Here is a 14,322-nt window from a genome sequence, read left to right as displayed (position 1 = left end):
ACACGGGAGTGGGTTGCCATTTCCTTCTCCAATGCATGAAAGTGAAAAGTGAAAGTGAAGTTGCTCAGTCGTGTCCAACCCTTAGCATGGACTGCAGCCTACCAGGCTCCTCTGTCCATGGGATTTTCCAGGCAAGAGTACTGGAGTAGGGTGCCATTTATGAGAAAGCAAAAGGAGAAGGGGGTGACAGAGGATGAGATGGTTGGATGGCATCACCGACTCAATGGACATGAGTTTGAGCAAACTCCGGGAGACAGTGAAGGACAGAGAAGCATCAGTTCAGTTCAGTCACTCAGTCGTGTCTGACTTTTTGCAACCCCATGGACTGTAGACTTCCCTGTCCATCACCAACTGCAATTAGAGTTGGACATGACATAACAACCTCACAACAACTCATTAGTGCCCAGACTGATAAAATGCAGAGGTGTTTAGAGCTTTTCCCTGCCTCCCACCAACCTGACTACCCAGATTCCAGACCCTCGGGTCTCCTGGCCTTGCTCTCCTCTGCCTGGAACCCCGTTCTCCTCCCAGCCCAGTTTTGCCCGCAGACTCCTCCTCTGCTCTCTGTAAAGCCTTCCCTTTTCCCTGCGCTCCACCTGCTGTGCATCTGTTCAGCCAGGAAGACTCTGTTCCTGCCTCTGTGACAGCCCTCCCCGCCCAGTACTGTGCTCTGTCACCTCCCTGGGCAGTGTACCCAGCACGCAGTAGGCGCACAGGAAGTACTTGTGGCGGCGATGTTGAGAAGGACAGAATGCACGTATGACAGAAGAAAGCACAGAATAGTTTAAAACCTAAGCAAACTCAGGCTTTGCTGCCTTCAGTGAAGGTCTAGTAGATCGCAGGCCATTTTAGTTAGAGGTTTTTGCTCCTCTAACCAATTCATCTTAGAAATTCAGTATTTCAGTATGACCAAGGTCATTTCCCCCCCTGCCTACAGCACTCTTTCTAACATTTCATCATTGTATGAAACACTTCTTTGACATTTTAATATTGACAGCTGGCTCCCTCACCTGTGGGAGAATTAGCGGGCCAGTATTGTGGATCCAAAATGATGTTTCCCGATGGGGAGCTTAGCTGCTGATTCTAGATAGCGAGGCCATGTGACTTCAGAAGGGTGGGCCTCTTCTGAGTTTCTGCCAACTATAATGAATACTGCTGTATGTTATATGTGTAAGTTATTAAGAGAATAAATCCTAAGAATGTTCATCACACAAAAAATCTACATGTGCTGTTCATACAAGTGTTGCATGTGTGTGTGTACTTGTGCACATGAGCACGTATGTACACACACCTGCCTGAGTTGGAGGACTGAGATGGGAGGGGGAGGAGGGCACCACGTGTACCATAGGGGCTGCAGTTCAGAGCACATGCTGAGTCTCCTGGCTCTCCTCTGGATAACCTGAATAGGTTGAAGGCCTGAGGGAGCCTCATGGGGTCATCTGTACAGTGAGGAGGGAGTTGGACCCTTGCCGCCATCCAGCCTAGATACGAGCAACATGTCAACACGAATCTACACTCAGGTTTATGTGGTTTTTATTTTTCCACAGAGGTCTCATCGCCAGCAGTTTCATGGAAACCCACTATCTACAGGATGGCACGGACATCTCTCTCATCCGAAATTACACAGTAAGTCCTGCGTGGACACCAGGATACTATGCAATCAGATCTGTGCTTAAACTCCGTAGCTGTTTTATCCTCAGCAAATTCACCTGCCCAGATCCTTCCGTTAGACCCCGGAAGAGCTTGGGCATCGCTTACTGTTTGGCCATTCCATTGTAACTCCAGAAAAACTTGACTTTGGCCAGGTATGTGCCAGGGCAGTCCTTGAAGGTACAGCTTTATTGCAGGCTGACATTGAATCCACCTGCTAAAAACGATGGGATGCTAAGCCAGGCAAATCCTTCCGGGAAACCGACCCCAAATGAGAGTTGATTCAGAAAGCTGTCATCCCCAGGCTGAACTTGGCAGCGTTAAACTTGTAAGACCCTTAAAGAAATTCAAAGGAAAACTGACTCTGCTTAACCTGTCATAAATGTAGCCGCCGTATTGCTATGATCCTGTATCTTGGTTGTTACTGGTATGTGACATTTATCGGCGCTTGGCTTTTCTGATATCTGAAGTTTTCTGTGTAACTTAGGGTGTTAATTTTGTTTATTCCTGTAACAAACGTCTATTGTGCTCAGCCCCAGGTGTGAATGTGGGCATTAAAGAGAGTTGTTGCCTCTGAAGACTGATGGTTACGTGTTTTAAAGAGCTATGGGTGTTTGTTTTAAAAAGAATAATTTTAGGGCTCCCTTGGTGGCTCAGTCCTGGGTGTTCATTGGAAGGACTGGTGTTGAAGCTGAAACTCCAATACGTTGGCCACCTGCATTATGCCAACACTTTTCTTTATCACGTGTTTGGCACTTCCAAAGATGCGAAGAGCTGACTTATTTGAAAAGACCCTGATGCTGGGAAAGATTGAGGGCAGGAGGAGAAGGGGACAAGAGAGGATGAGATGGTTGGATGGGATCACCAACTCGATGGACATGGGTTTGGGTGAACTCTGGGAGTTGGTGATGGACAGGGAGGCCTGGCGTGCTGCAGTTCCTGGGGTCACAAAGAGTCGGACATGACTGAGCAACTGAATTGAACTGAACTGGTAGCTCAGATGGTAAAGAATCTGCCTGCAATGCAGGAGACTTGGGTCTATCCCTGGATCAAGACGACCCCCTGGAGGAGGACATGGCAACTGGCTCCAGTATTCTTGCCTGGAGAATTCCATGGACAGAGGAACCTGGTGGGCTACAGTCCATAGGGTCACAGAATCAGACACAACTGAGTGACTAACACACATACACACACACGAACTGAAAGGCTTTCCATCGTAGGCAGCAAATTCTCCCTTCTCTGCATTATGCCAACACTTTTCTTTATCACATGTTTGGCACTTCCAACCCGTTACCTTCAGATTTCCAGGAGTATACAGAGTGAACTGAGGCCCAAAGAAAGCACCTGAAAACCTTGGGTTAAAAAAAAGGCATATAAGAATTTTTATTCATGCCTGAGCAAGCTTGAGAGAGTCAGATAAATCTCTGGGAATGAGGGGAATCTGGGGGAAATTGGATACAGGTGTATGTATGGTTAAATCCCTTTGCAGTCCATCGGAAACTATCACAACATTGTTAATCAGCTATACTTGAGTGAAAAATAAAAAGTTAAAAAAAATAAAATAAAAGGAATAAAAAAGAAACAAAGCAGGGATGTAAGCTCAGAGTACTGGGCTGGTGAACTGAGGTCATAGGACCCCAGTGGGCTATTCAGGACTTAGAGAGGAGACCCAGTGCTTCAGTGCTTGGGGGTTGGGACAAGAGAGGTGGGCATCTGAAATTGAAAGTGAAAGTGTCAGTCCCTCAGTCGTGTCCGACTCTGTGACCCCATGGACTGTAGCCCACCGGGTTCCTCTGTCCATGGCTCTTTTCCAGGCAAGAATACTGGAGGGAGTTGCCATTTCCTCCTCCAGGGAATCTTCCCAGCCCAGGGATCGAACCCGCGTCTTCTCTGTCTCCTGCATTGCAAGTGGATTCTTTAGCCACTGAGCCATCAGAGAAGCATTGAGAATCCCACAAAAGTTAGGCCCCCAGAGAAGTGCTTCCTCTGTGAAAAAAAAGGACAAGGAAAACCCCAGTCCAGAGAAGGGGAAACAGAGAGAATTGTCTCCAGGTGTCCTGGAGTGAACAACAATTTCATAAAAAATAGAGAAAGTGAAAGCCCAGCGGGTCTTATAAACTGTACATTTGAAACAGGGTGGACTGGTGCCCAAATTCTAAAACCAGCATAGGGATGGGACTCCCATTCAGTGTACTGACCTCAAAAGTGGTCCCAAGTCAGCTGTGCTGGATCCCCTGGGGCCAAGCTGAAGCCAACTGAAAATAGTTCTCTAGGGATATTTCGGAGAAGGCAATGGCACCCCACTCCAGTACTGTTGCCCAGAAAAACCCATGGATGGAGGAGCCTGGTAGGCTGCAGTCCATGGGGTCGCTAAGAGTCAGACACCACTGAGCAACTTCACTTTCACTTTCCACTTTCATGCATTGGAGAGGGAAATGGCAACCCACTCCAGTGTTCTTGCCTGGAGAATCCCATGGACGGAGAAGCCTGGTAGGCTGCAGTCCATGGGGTCGCACACAGTCGAACACAACTGAAGTGACTTAGCAGCTGCAGCAGCAGCAGGGATATTTCTGTGACCAACCTAGACAGCATATTAAAAAGCAGAGACATTACTTTGCTGACAAAGGTGCGTCTAGTCAAAGCTATGGGTTTTTCCAGTAGTCATGTATGGATGTGAGAGTTGGACTATAAAGAAAGCTGCTGCTGCTGCTGCTGCTACGTTGCTTCAGTCGTGTCCAACTCTGTGCGACCCCATAGACAGCAGCCCCAAAGAATTGATGCTTTTGAACTGTAGTGTTGGGGAAGACTCTTGAGAGTCCCTTGGGCTTTGAACTGTAGTGTTGGGGAAGACTCTTGAGAGTCCCTTGGGCTGCAAGGAGATCCAACCAGTCAATCCTCAAGGAAATCAGTCCTGAATATTCATTGGAAGGACTGATACTAAAGTCAAAATTCCAATTCGCCACCTGATGCGAAGAACTGACTCATTGGAAAAGACCCTGATGCTGGGAAAGATTGAAGGCGGGAGGAGAAGGGGACGACAGAGGATGGGATGGTTGGATGGCATCACCAACTCAATGGACATGAGTTTGAGCAGACTCCAGGAGATGGTGAAGGACAGGAAGGTCTGGAGTGCTGCAGTCCATGGGGTCGTAAAAAATTGGACACAACTGAGCGACTGAACTGAACCAAGGGATATTTATACAGCCAGATTACATAAAGTTCCCATGTCAAAAACAAAAAGGAAGAAGAATATTATTAAAGATAACCCAAAGTCAAAATGACGGAACACATAATTAGCAAAATCCAGCATAAGTGACAAGGAAAAGGAGAGAATTAGCACCTTCAGGAATGCTAGCACCTTCAGGAATGCGAGATGATGGAAAAGTTGGAGAAAAGTCTGAAATATTTTAAAGAGAACAGAACCTAGGCCCAATAAAAATTCCAGAGTGAAAACACAAGGGGGTGGAAAGAAAACTAAAGAAACCTCTAAAGAAACTAAGGAAAACTAAAATCCCTCCTGCTTAAGACGGGTAAGTGGCTTCTCAGTGGCATCCTGAAGGAGCAGCTGTTGGTTTTAGAAGGCAGAGGGCACAGTGAACACAGGTTTGTCCCTGTTGAGTTTGTGGCAGGACAGTCAAGTGAAGGTGTTCAGTGGGGAGACAGGTGTATGAGCCTGAAATCCAAGACAAGTGTGGGGACCGCAAAAGAGGAGGGCCCATCTCAGATACAAGTAGTTGCTGGTGCACTGACTTCCCTTGGGAGGGGCAAGTAGCAACCCATGCTGGTATTCTTGCCTGGAAAATCCCAGGGACAGAAGACCACTGTGCGTACGGTCCATGGGGTCACAAAGAGCCGAGCAATGGAGCATGCACAGGCATGCATTCACCTGACTTTCTTTCTCTCTCTCTCTCTTTTTGTCTCCTAAGACAATGTCATTTAAAATATGCTTTTAGAGTTAACATGACGGCTTTCCTTACAGAATAAATTGTTGTTCCAATTAAAAGCAGAAAAAAAAGAGATTCTAGAAATACTTGACAATAGGCTGGAGTCCTCCAAATGTCACTGGTAGATGGTGGAAGTGCTGGTCGAATGCAGACCATCCTCCGGCTTTAAGATATGCTTCCAAGTTAATTTTCATAGTTTCTTGTTTTGTATCTCCAGCTCCCTGACTCATTCCCTATTCTCAGGCATTTTTGGTTTTTTTATCTCTTTTTGGGAAGAAATGTGATAAGAGAGAAGAAATAGGGGACTTGATAAACAAGGGTCCATCCACTGCCGGGGTGTATGGAACTTGGCTTGCTGATGACTGTAAATCCAGGCATCTCAGAAAGCACCCTGGACCCAAGGTGCTGGAATGTTGATCGTGGTTGTCTCTGTCTGGTGGCAACTCTGTAGTTTTCTATTTGTTATGAGTGTGTGTAGTGGGTGTGGACAGGGAGTTCCTTTCTCCTCCTCCTCATCTTTTCACGAGGTAACTGTGCAGACAGGCAAACACCTCCCCTCTGCATCTAATCCCTCATTTCTCCCCGTGGAAGCATCTTCTCAGGGCAAGGAGGGCAGGAGTGGGCAGGCCCTGGCAACCTCTGGTCCCTGCTGACTGGGGTGGGAGTGGGGTCCCTGCCTTGGAATGGCCAGGAGGCCAGCCTTACTGTCTTCCCTCAGCCAAGGGTGGGTAAGCCTGGCCCGTCCCTCTGAGGAATATTCCAAACAATGGTCTTCTGTGGCCCCAGCCTCCCGAAGATGGGTCCCCCCCAGGCTTGGCTAGCAAGAATAAGCTACCCTATGGAGATAAGGCTTAGAGATAGAAGGAAGGCTCACTTATGCCCTGACCTAAGTTGTGTCCTTTGATGGAATGTACCAGAAACCACTCTTTCAGAGGTAGGTAACCTCATAGTGTGGCACACAAGTGGTAAGAATCCACCTTCCAATGCAAGAGGTGCGGATTCAATCGCTGCATCAGGAAGATCCCTGGAGAAGGAAATGGCAGCCCACTCCGGTACTCTTGCCTAGAGAATCCCCATGGACAGAGGTGCCTGATGAGCTACAGTCCATGGGGTCGCAAAGAGTCTAACACGACTGAGCATACACACACACTCACACACACACACACACACACACATGCACACACACACACAAATTCATAGTGTGTTTTGATCTGCATTGGACTCTTCGAATCTGTATACAATAGAAGAAACAGCTGGAGGCTGGGTGAAATGGCATGTCCAAACCTCCAGAAACAATAAGCATATGTTGCTTTTATAATTACACAACAATGACTTTTCCCTTTGTCCAACACCCACCTTCCCCCACTCCTTGGAGTACAGTTCTGATGAGTGAACTGTTTCATTTGCTTAAAGAAAACCCGCAGGCCTCGACAGCCTGTCCTTCCAGCAGAAACCCTCTCAGGGAACTCATAGCCTCCTATTGTCTTTCGTAGGGGTAGGGGTGGGGAGGGTGGGTGGAGAGACAAGGATGCAGCTTTGGGGGTTTTGTTTCTATTGAATCAGGCTGGGAAACAAGGAGAAATGTGCTGACTCACCCCACTTTCCCCCCAAGTCAGCACACAGTGAATTTCACTAAATTTAAAATTATATATAAAATAAGAACCACTTTTTGGCTAGCATCTTTCTTTCTCAAATTTAATCTCTCAACAATCAGTATAAGCTGGTTGACAGGCAGACTAGTGGCTGATTTAATTTTGGAATTGGTCCCTTGTCTTTTCTCTCTCTGTTGTTCAGACAGGACAAAATATCTGTGGCTCAAACCTTTGCTGGCCACATCTAAGGAAATTGCGTCCTACACTATCTCTTGTGGGAGACAATGCATGTGACGTTTATGCTGTTTACACCCCGAAAGTCAGCTCTGGGGAGGCCAGGATGGGCCTGCTGTTTACACCCCAAAAGTCAGCTCTGGGGAAGGCCAGGATGGGCCTCCAGAAAGTCTCCTACGTGTTGTCAGCACTTAGGTCCAAACATATCCTTCTGTTCTGTGCGTGTTAACAAAGCACCTTCCCAGTGCCAGGCCCCATGGCTGCCACAGAGCATAAAAACAGACAAGAGAACCCACACGGGGCTAGAGGGTGGAGACTGACATAATTCTAAGAATCACAGACTGAATTAAAATCTGTGCTGAGTGCACCGAAGGACAGGCTAAGGGCCTAATCTAGTCTAAGGAATCGTGGAAGGCTTCATGGAAGAAGGGCCATGTCAACCAAGATGCGAAGGTTGAGGAAGCATGACCCAGGGGATGGGGAAGGGAAGGACATTTCTGGCTGATGCCAAGTTTTACCTGGAGGTGGGGAATTGCCTGTAATTTGACAGGGGCCACAATAGGTAGGATTTCAAGGCCAAGGGGACAGTCTGGTTGTCAGAGAGGAAGATGGGGAAGCTACTAAAAGGTGTCAACCCAGGGGTTGTCATAACCAGGGATAGGCTTTGGAAGACGCCACTGGCTGCAGTGTGGAGGTCATCAGAAGGGCGAGAGCAGAGATTCGGCAAGGTCAGGCAGCTGGCTCTCATGGATGAGCCCAGAGCCAGGGTAGGAGGAGATGGCAGGCCAGGGGCATGGAGATGGGGAGAAGGAAAAAGATTTGAGCTTCTGCACCTGAGCAATACCCAGAAGGGCTCCATTTGTTATATACATTTCTCTTGGGAAAAATCTACGAAACCACTTGCTATACAAGACGTCCAAAAGAGCCCATCAGTGTTAACTGAGGCTGAACCATTAGAAAGGCATGAAATCCCGTATTTTGATTCAAAGTATTGTTTGAGTGACATCCATTCACTTCCATGGCAAATGTGTTTCCCATCAAAAGGAGTAGAATCTTCCACCATTGGCTTGGAAGTGGTGTTTATTTATTAGGGAGTTTATTAGGGAGTCAGCCACTTTTCATCTCAGCTAGAGAGCATCTGAAGAGGGTGAAAGATGGTTCTGGGGGTAGGAGGAGAGACAGAGACCATTTCCATCTCATAAGGAAATGAGCTAGGTTTGTTATCAAATTCTTTAAAAAAATGATTTAAAATGGAATTTGTTTCCCTACCATGTGTATACTCACCGCACATCTAATTCATCAGCTCTTCCAGGCTTGCCTGTGTCTCCGAGGCTGCTCTGTCGTCTCATTGATGAGGCACTAGACACCCCCTCCTCCCCTCAGGTCCTCACCATGTCCCAAAGTGCTTTCCACCTTCACGGCCGTCTTATCCCTCCTCCCTGATCCACTGACCCTGCAGCAGCTGCAGCCCAGCTCCTCACTTCTCAGCTGGAAGATGTTCTGGCCACCTGAAACTTCTCCCTGCTTTTCATCTCTCCTACGTGTATTCCAGCTGCCACTGCTGCCTACATGATCCTTCTAGAACATCCTTCTATTTATGCCATGCCCTGTTTCACTCGTATTTTGATCCTCCCAGATCATCGGTCCCTCCCTCGATCCCTCCCCGGTCCGCAAGTCCAAAATTCTGAGACCAGTCTTCCTATGGGAATCCCATGATGGTGACACGCCCTACCTTTTCATACATGAATTCACTCATTCATTCACACACACACACTCTCTCAACAACAAATGTTCTTGAGTGCCCACGGTGACATGGAATAAGCACCAACACTATGCCAGGCATTGTGCCAAGGGCTTTATGTGTCCTTGGTTGTTTGACACTCCCAATATGTTATTTGTATACCCAGCTGAATAATCTGAGACACAGAGGGCTTCAGTAGGCAGACCAAGCTCCCAGCTAGTAAGGATTCAAATTCACACAACCTGAGTCTAGGATCTGAGCTCCTAACCACTATGATGCAAACACAGGGGTCTGTTCTAACTCCCTGGCCGTGGTGCTTCTGTCATGGAATTCGGTCTATAAAACTGTAGTGAGGCAACTTCAGGAATGGGCTGGTATTTGCTGTGAAGAGAGATACCTGGCACATGCATCTGAAGGAGGGGAGAAGATGCTCGGCTCGCCTGCTGTCCTGGGATACAGGGAGAGACCAGGAGCCCTCTGGGAATTTGCTGAGTGCCCTGCTCTGAAGCCCATGGGAACTGAGGAAGCCCCAGTGCCCCACAGTGCTGTGCAGGATGGAGGGGACACGGTCCCCATCCTCGAGGAACATGCCATCTGACCACAGGGGACATGATGAATCCGTGACAAAGATGCTTTAGGAGCTAGGCAATGGCAGAGCCAAATCCGTGTGGAAAGTGCACTGCGTCTCCACCAGCACCCCAGGTGTGCTGACTCACCTTCTCTCAGGAGAGAGGGGGCTAGGACAGCCTTCGGTGTGGAAGCAGGGGGTGTAGAGGTTGGGATGGCAGGCAGGGAGGGAGGCTGCCGGGCTGAAATCTGAGCCCGAGCCTTGAACCAGCTGGGAACGTGAATATGAACCAGACACACAGGCTTCTAGAGGAGCGAGCCCGTGGTAGCCACTGCTCCGCTTTGATGATGGATTCACAGCCTCTCTTAACCCCCCTGAACCATCTATTCTTCTGAGGTCCTTCAGGTATCAGGATGATGGAAGGAGAAAGGGAGCTGTGGGCAAGAAAGGGGTCCGTGAGCTATGTCCGGAGCTGGGCTCTGCAGGTGTGTGTCTGCATGAGGGGCCACTGGCCTCAGCTCCTCCACACCACCTCCTGCCATGCCCCTCTGACTCCTGTTCATCCATCCACACAAAGTTCTGCACGACTGCCAAGAAGGTTGGGAGCTGGGAGTTAGGAGCTAGTGCAGGAGTGTGAGAAAATCACACCCTCTGCTTTCTCAGGGGTCAGCTTCTCCTGCACGTGTTCATTTATTCATTCAGCAAAATGACGCTGAGCCCCTGGGACCCAGCACAGAGGGAACTAGACAGGCAGAACCCAGTGCTTAAAGCATAATGGGTTTAAATACATGTTGTCATATCCCAGATCAGTGACAGTGACACACATTTCACAGATTTATTTGATCCCTAAGACCCTGGGCAGCAAGTCTCAATCCCATTTCACAAATTAGAAATGGAGGCGGCGTCTCAAACCATAAGACTTCCAGCTCTGGGTCGATTCAGCGTTCTCACTATTGCAGACACTGTTTCCAGGCTGAGTCTGCAGGGTGGTCTCAAAGACTGTGAGCACAGTTTTGTAAGCTGCATCCTCTAGTGCTGAGTTCCAGCACCAAACAGTAATGTGATGGCCCTGAGGTTGGTCCTTCCTAGTCTTTTAAATGGACATGGTACTTGCTAGAGTTGGGGGCAGAGATGATTTAGAGCTGGGAGCAGCGATTATTATATCTGAGGGCAGAGATGGTTAAAGATGGGGCAGACATGGGCCAGAGAGCATGGGTGTGCTGACTTCTCAACAATCTGTCCAATACACTCTCAGGGGAAAGTGTGCATGCTAAGTCACTTCAGTCGTGTCCGACTTTTTGGGACACCATGGACTGTAGCCCACAAGGGATTCTCCAGGCAAGAACACTGGAGCAAATTGCCATGCCCTCCTCCAGGGAGTTCCCCACCCAGGGATCAAACCTGCATGGCTTATGTCTCCTGCATCGGCAGGCGGGTTCTTTACCAGTAGCGCCACCTGGGAATCTCCAAGGGAAGCCTCCAGGGGAAAGCATAATATCTCCACTTCAGAAACACACAGGGCTGCAAGGTCACTTTTCCTTTGCTCGAATGCACTCTCACCTTGTTTTAGTCTCAAGCAAACACTTGGTTTGTGGAGGCCTGAAGGTCTGTACAAGTGAGGGAAGACTGGACCACAGTGGAGCAACCTGTGCACACACAGACATGCCCGTGTGAGTACACACTCACTCACTGTCACGCCCTCCCATCTGCAGATCTTTCTGCGTTTGGAAATGACTTAACTTTCCTCGGATTCCCTGAGTGATGTGGGGATGAGGCCCAGCTGTGCTTGAGAAAGCATTCCATCCAGGTGTGGATTTTGGGGGATCAGTTTTCTTCATGAGGGCACATGTTCATAGCAGCAAGCCATGGAGGGAAGCTGTCTGGCCTGGGGTTGAGAGGCTTGGTTTTTCTTCCCTCTTCTGCCATGAACCAGCTCTGTGACATGAGACAGTTATTTAATCAGTCAGGGACTCGGTTTCTGCATCTGTTCAAGGAAGGTCGACCTTTAAGAGCCGGAAGTTCCCTCCCAGGTGGAACACAGTGTGATCCAAACGCTAAATCGAGACAGTTGGTCACATTGCATGCGGCGGGGGAGGCCCCACCCAGTTCCCAGGGAAAAGAACGTTGCGAATCATTTTTGCTCAACTCACTCCTTCATGGAATTTGTTTGCTCACAGGACCTTTTTAATCCCAACGTCAGCCCACTTTTGTTAGCAGTTTAGCAGATAACATTCCTTTCTTTCTAGTCCGCTGAGAGTTGGGTAACAGAATTTTTATTTTACTTCCCATACTACATGGAGTTGAGGGCTACTATTTTCAAGCTCAGGGTTTCTTATTCCATATTCCTCCTCCCTGCTATTATATTTGATTGATAGTATTAAACAGAAGGAGAATTTATTTTACTGGAGGAGGGGGAAATGCATTAGGTTAAGTAATAAGTATATAAAATACATGGTTAGAGGTTTTGTAGAGGAAAAGATGTAATTTTGTGGTTGTGCATGTTTGGGACAATTTTCTGTGTTATGTTTTGTTGGTAGAAAGAGAATGTATTGGATCAGCAGAACTGGGCCAAGACGACTATGCAAACAGGATGATGTCTTGTTGTTTAGAGACACGAGTGTGATAGAAAGAGACACACAGCTTGACTCTCTGGAGGCAACTGAATGGCAGGTTTTCAGGGGTAATTGTTGTGATCGACTGAACCAGCAGGCCTGGGGGCACCTACAAGACATGACGGATGCCTGTGTCCCTCACACGTGTGTCTACATCTGGGTCCAACAGTCCATGTGTTTGCAAATCTACGCAGCCTGGCTGGTTCCTGCCTCTTGGCATCAGTCCAAGGGAGGCAGCCTGGCTCTCAGATATGGGGACACACGCTCCCCTGGAGACCTTGCTGAGTGGACACTGCTGGCCCCCATGTGATGCTGCCTGCACTTTTCCCTCGACCTGGGCCACCGCCAAAGGGCATCAGTTCAGTTCAGTTCAGTCGCTCAGTCATGTCCGACTCTTTGCGACCCCATGAACCGCAGCACACCAGGCCTCCCTGTCCATGCCAAAGGGCATAAAGCCCCCCAAACCTCCACTCCCCAGAGCCAAATTCCCCAACCAATTTCGTGTCACCTAGTGTGATGAGTCTGTCTCTGGTTTGTCAATTTGTCTGTATGATGACTTGTTGTTTAGTTGCTAAGCCATGTCTGACTCTTTGTGAACCCATGAACCATAGCCCACCAGGCTCCTCTGTCCATGGGATTTCCCAGGCAAGAATACTGAAGAGACTGTGTCCTTCTCCAGGGGAATCTTCCTGACCCAGGGGTCGAACCCAGGTCTCCTGCATTGACAGGCGGCTTCTTTACCACTGTGCCACCAGGGAAGCCCTGTATGATGACTTACTACCTTATAAATATGCAATCACATTTAGTTAATCATGTTTTTAAAAAAAGAAATTCATGAGATTGTAATTGTCATGGAGGATCTGGAGTTTGGAGTTCTAGTAAAAGTCAAGAGTGAGAGATGGACTTGCTAGTCAACTGTCTGAAGGTGAACAGAAAGCCGTGTTAGAGCTAGAAATGAGGTGTTAACTCTGGCACTGACTAAGAGTTGGAGTTGTTTAAGGGCCAGTGTACAAGAGCTGGGATGTGCTCCCTCCTCTTTGATAAGCAATGCTTCATCCTCGTTGTTGAACTGAAAATTAATTTTATACTAATTTGTTCTCAGCTCATGCTTTAATGAGCTTATATTTGTGAGTATTTAATTTGAAAGTACATTTGATAAGTAATCTATTAAAAAGTAAATTGAGACTGAGAATAAATGAGTTTGAAATTACAAAGGTCAGTCATTATAGACTATTGTCACCAATTGGGTTTTAATTTTTTAACCAATACTTGATTTCTGATAGCAGTATTTCACAGTTCTCTAAAAGGGAGCAAATGATTTCAGGCACAGGACTCTCAAAAAAAGTAGGTGAAAGCTGAGTGATGCTGGTTCCCCAGGCAGCCTAAACGGAACACCAGCTGGGTTGCTTCACCTTCTGAGTCGTCTCAGCTCCAACATGCCTGCTGGGTGCCCAGGACTGAACCCCACCCCAACCCTGTGCAGAGGGGACCACACCCCCCTGATGCCCTGGGGCATTGCATTCCAGTTGCACAATCTCCCCATGTTTCTAGAATTGTTATAACTCCCAACTCTACCCAAAGCTAGAGTTACCTGGGTGAGGGAGGGGCAGTCCATGGAGCCTTTTAAAACTTACTTGCCATGGAAACTGAAGAGGCAGACTGGTAGCAAGGGTCCCCCGTGGGCTGCCTGGATGCCTGTGGCCTGGCTGGATGCAGGGTGCCCCATCGCTGCCCTTCACGCACCCCTTCCCGAGCCATGTGCTGTTTGAAAAGGATGTTCTTGCCAGGGGGGGCGGAGAAGGGCAGTGAGCCTACGTCTGTGCCTGAATCCTCTAGCCAAGCCAGTCCTCTAGCACGCTCTCCCTCAACTGTCCTTCTCCCCCATCACCCATCTTTGTGCATATGCTCCCCCTCTGGGTGGTTCCCCATCCCACCTCTGTCCCTGGACACGAGGCACCCCACTCCTCTACAGTGTATGGGG

The 14,322-nt window shown here is 48.3% G+C and overlaps 1 protein-coding gene across 1 annotated transcript in view; it reads left to right on the top strand.

Annotated features, from left to right (window-relative positions):
• Positions 1 to 14,322, top strand: part of ADAM12 (ADAM metallopeptidase domain 12) — a 394,035-nt gene that overhangs the window by 248,094 nt on the left and 131,619 nt on the right. Inside the window, exon 4 of the mRNA XM_070781066.1 lies at positions 1,548 to 1,626. Coding sequence (XP_070637167.1) covers positions 1,548 to 1,626 — 79 coding nt within the window. The remainder of the gene's footprint in view (positions 1 to 1,547; positions 1,627 to 14,322) is intronic.

This window comes from Bos indicus, chromosome 26, assembly GCF_029378745.1.
Source record: "Bos indicus isolate NIAB-ARS_2022 breed Sahiwal x Tharparkar chromosome 26, NIAB-ARS_B.indTharparkar_mat_pri_1.0, whole genome shotgun sequence".
NCBI classification, from domain to species: domain Eukaryota; kingdom Metazoa; phylum Chordata; class Mammalia; order Artiodactyla; family Bovidae; genus Bos; species Bos indicus.
The sequence above is the reverse complement of the archived record's forward strand: the minus strand, read 5'-3'. Positions and strand labels throughout refer to the sequence as shown.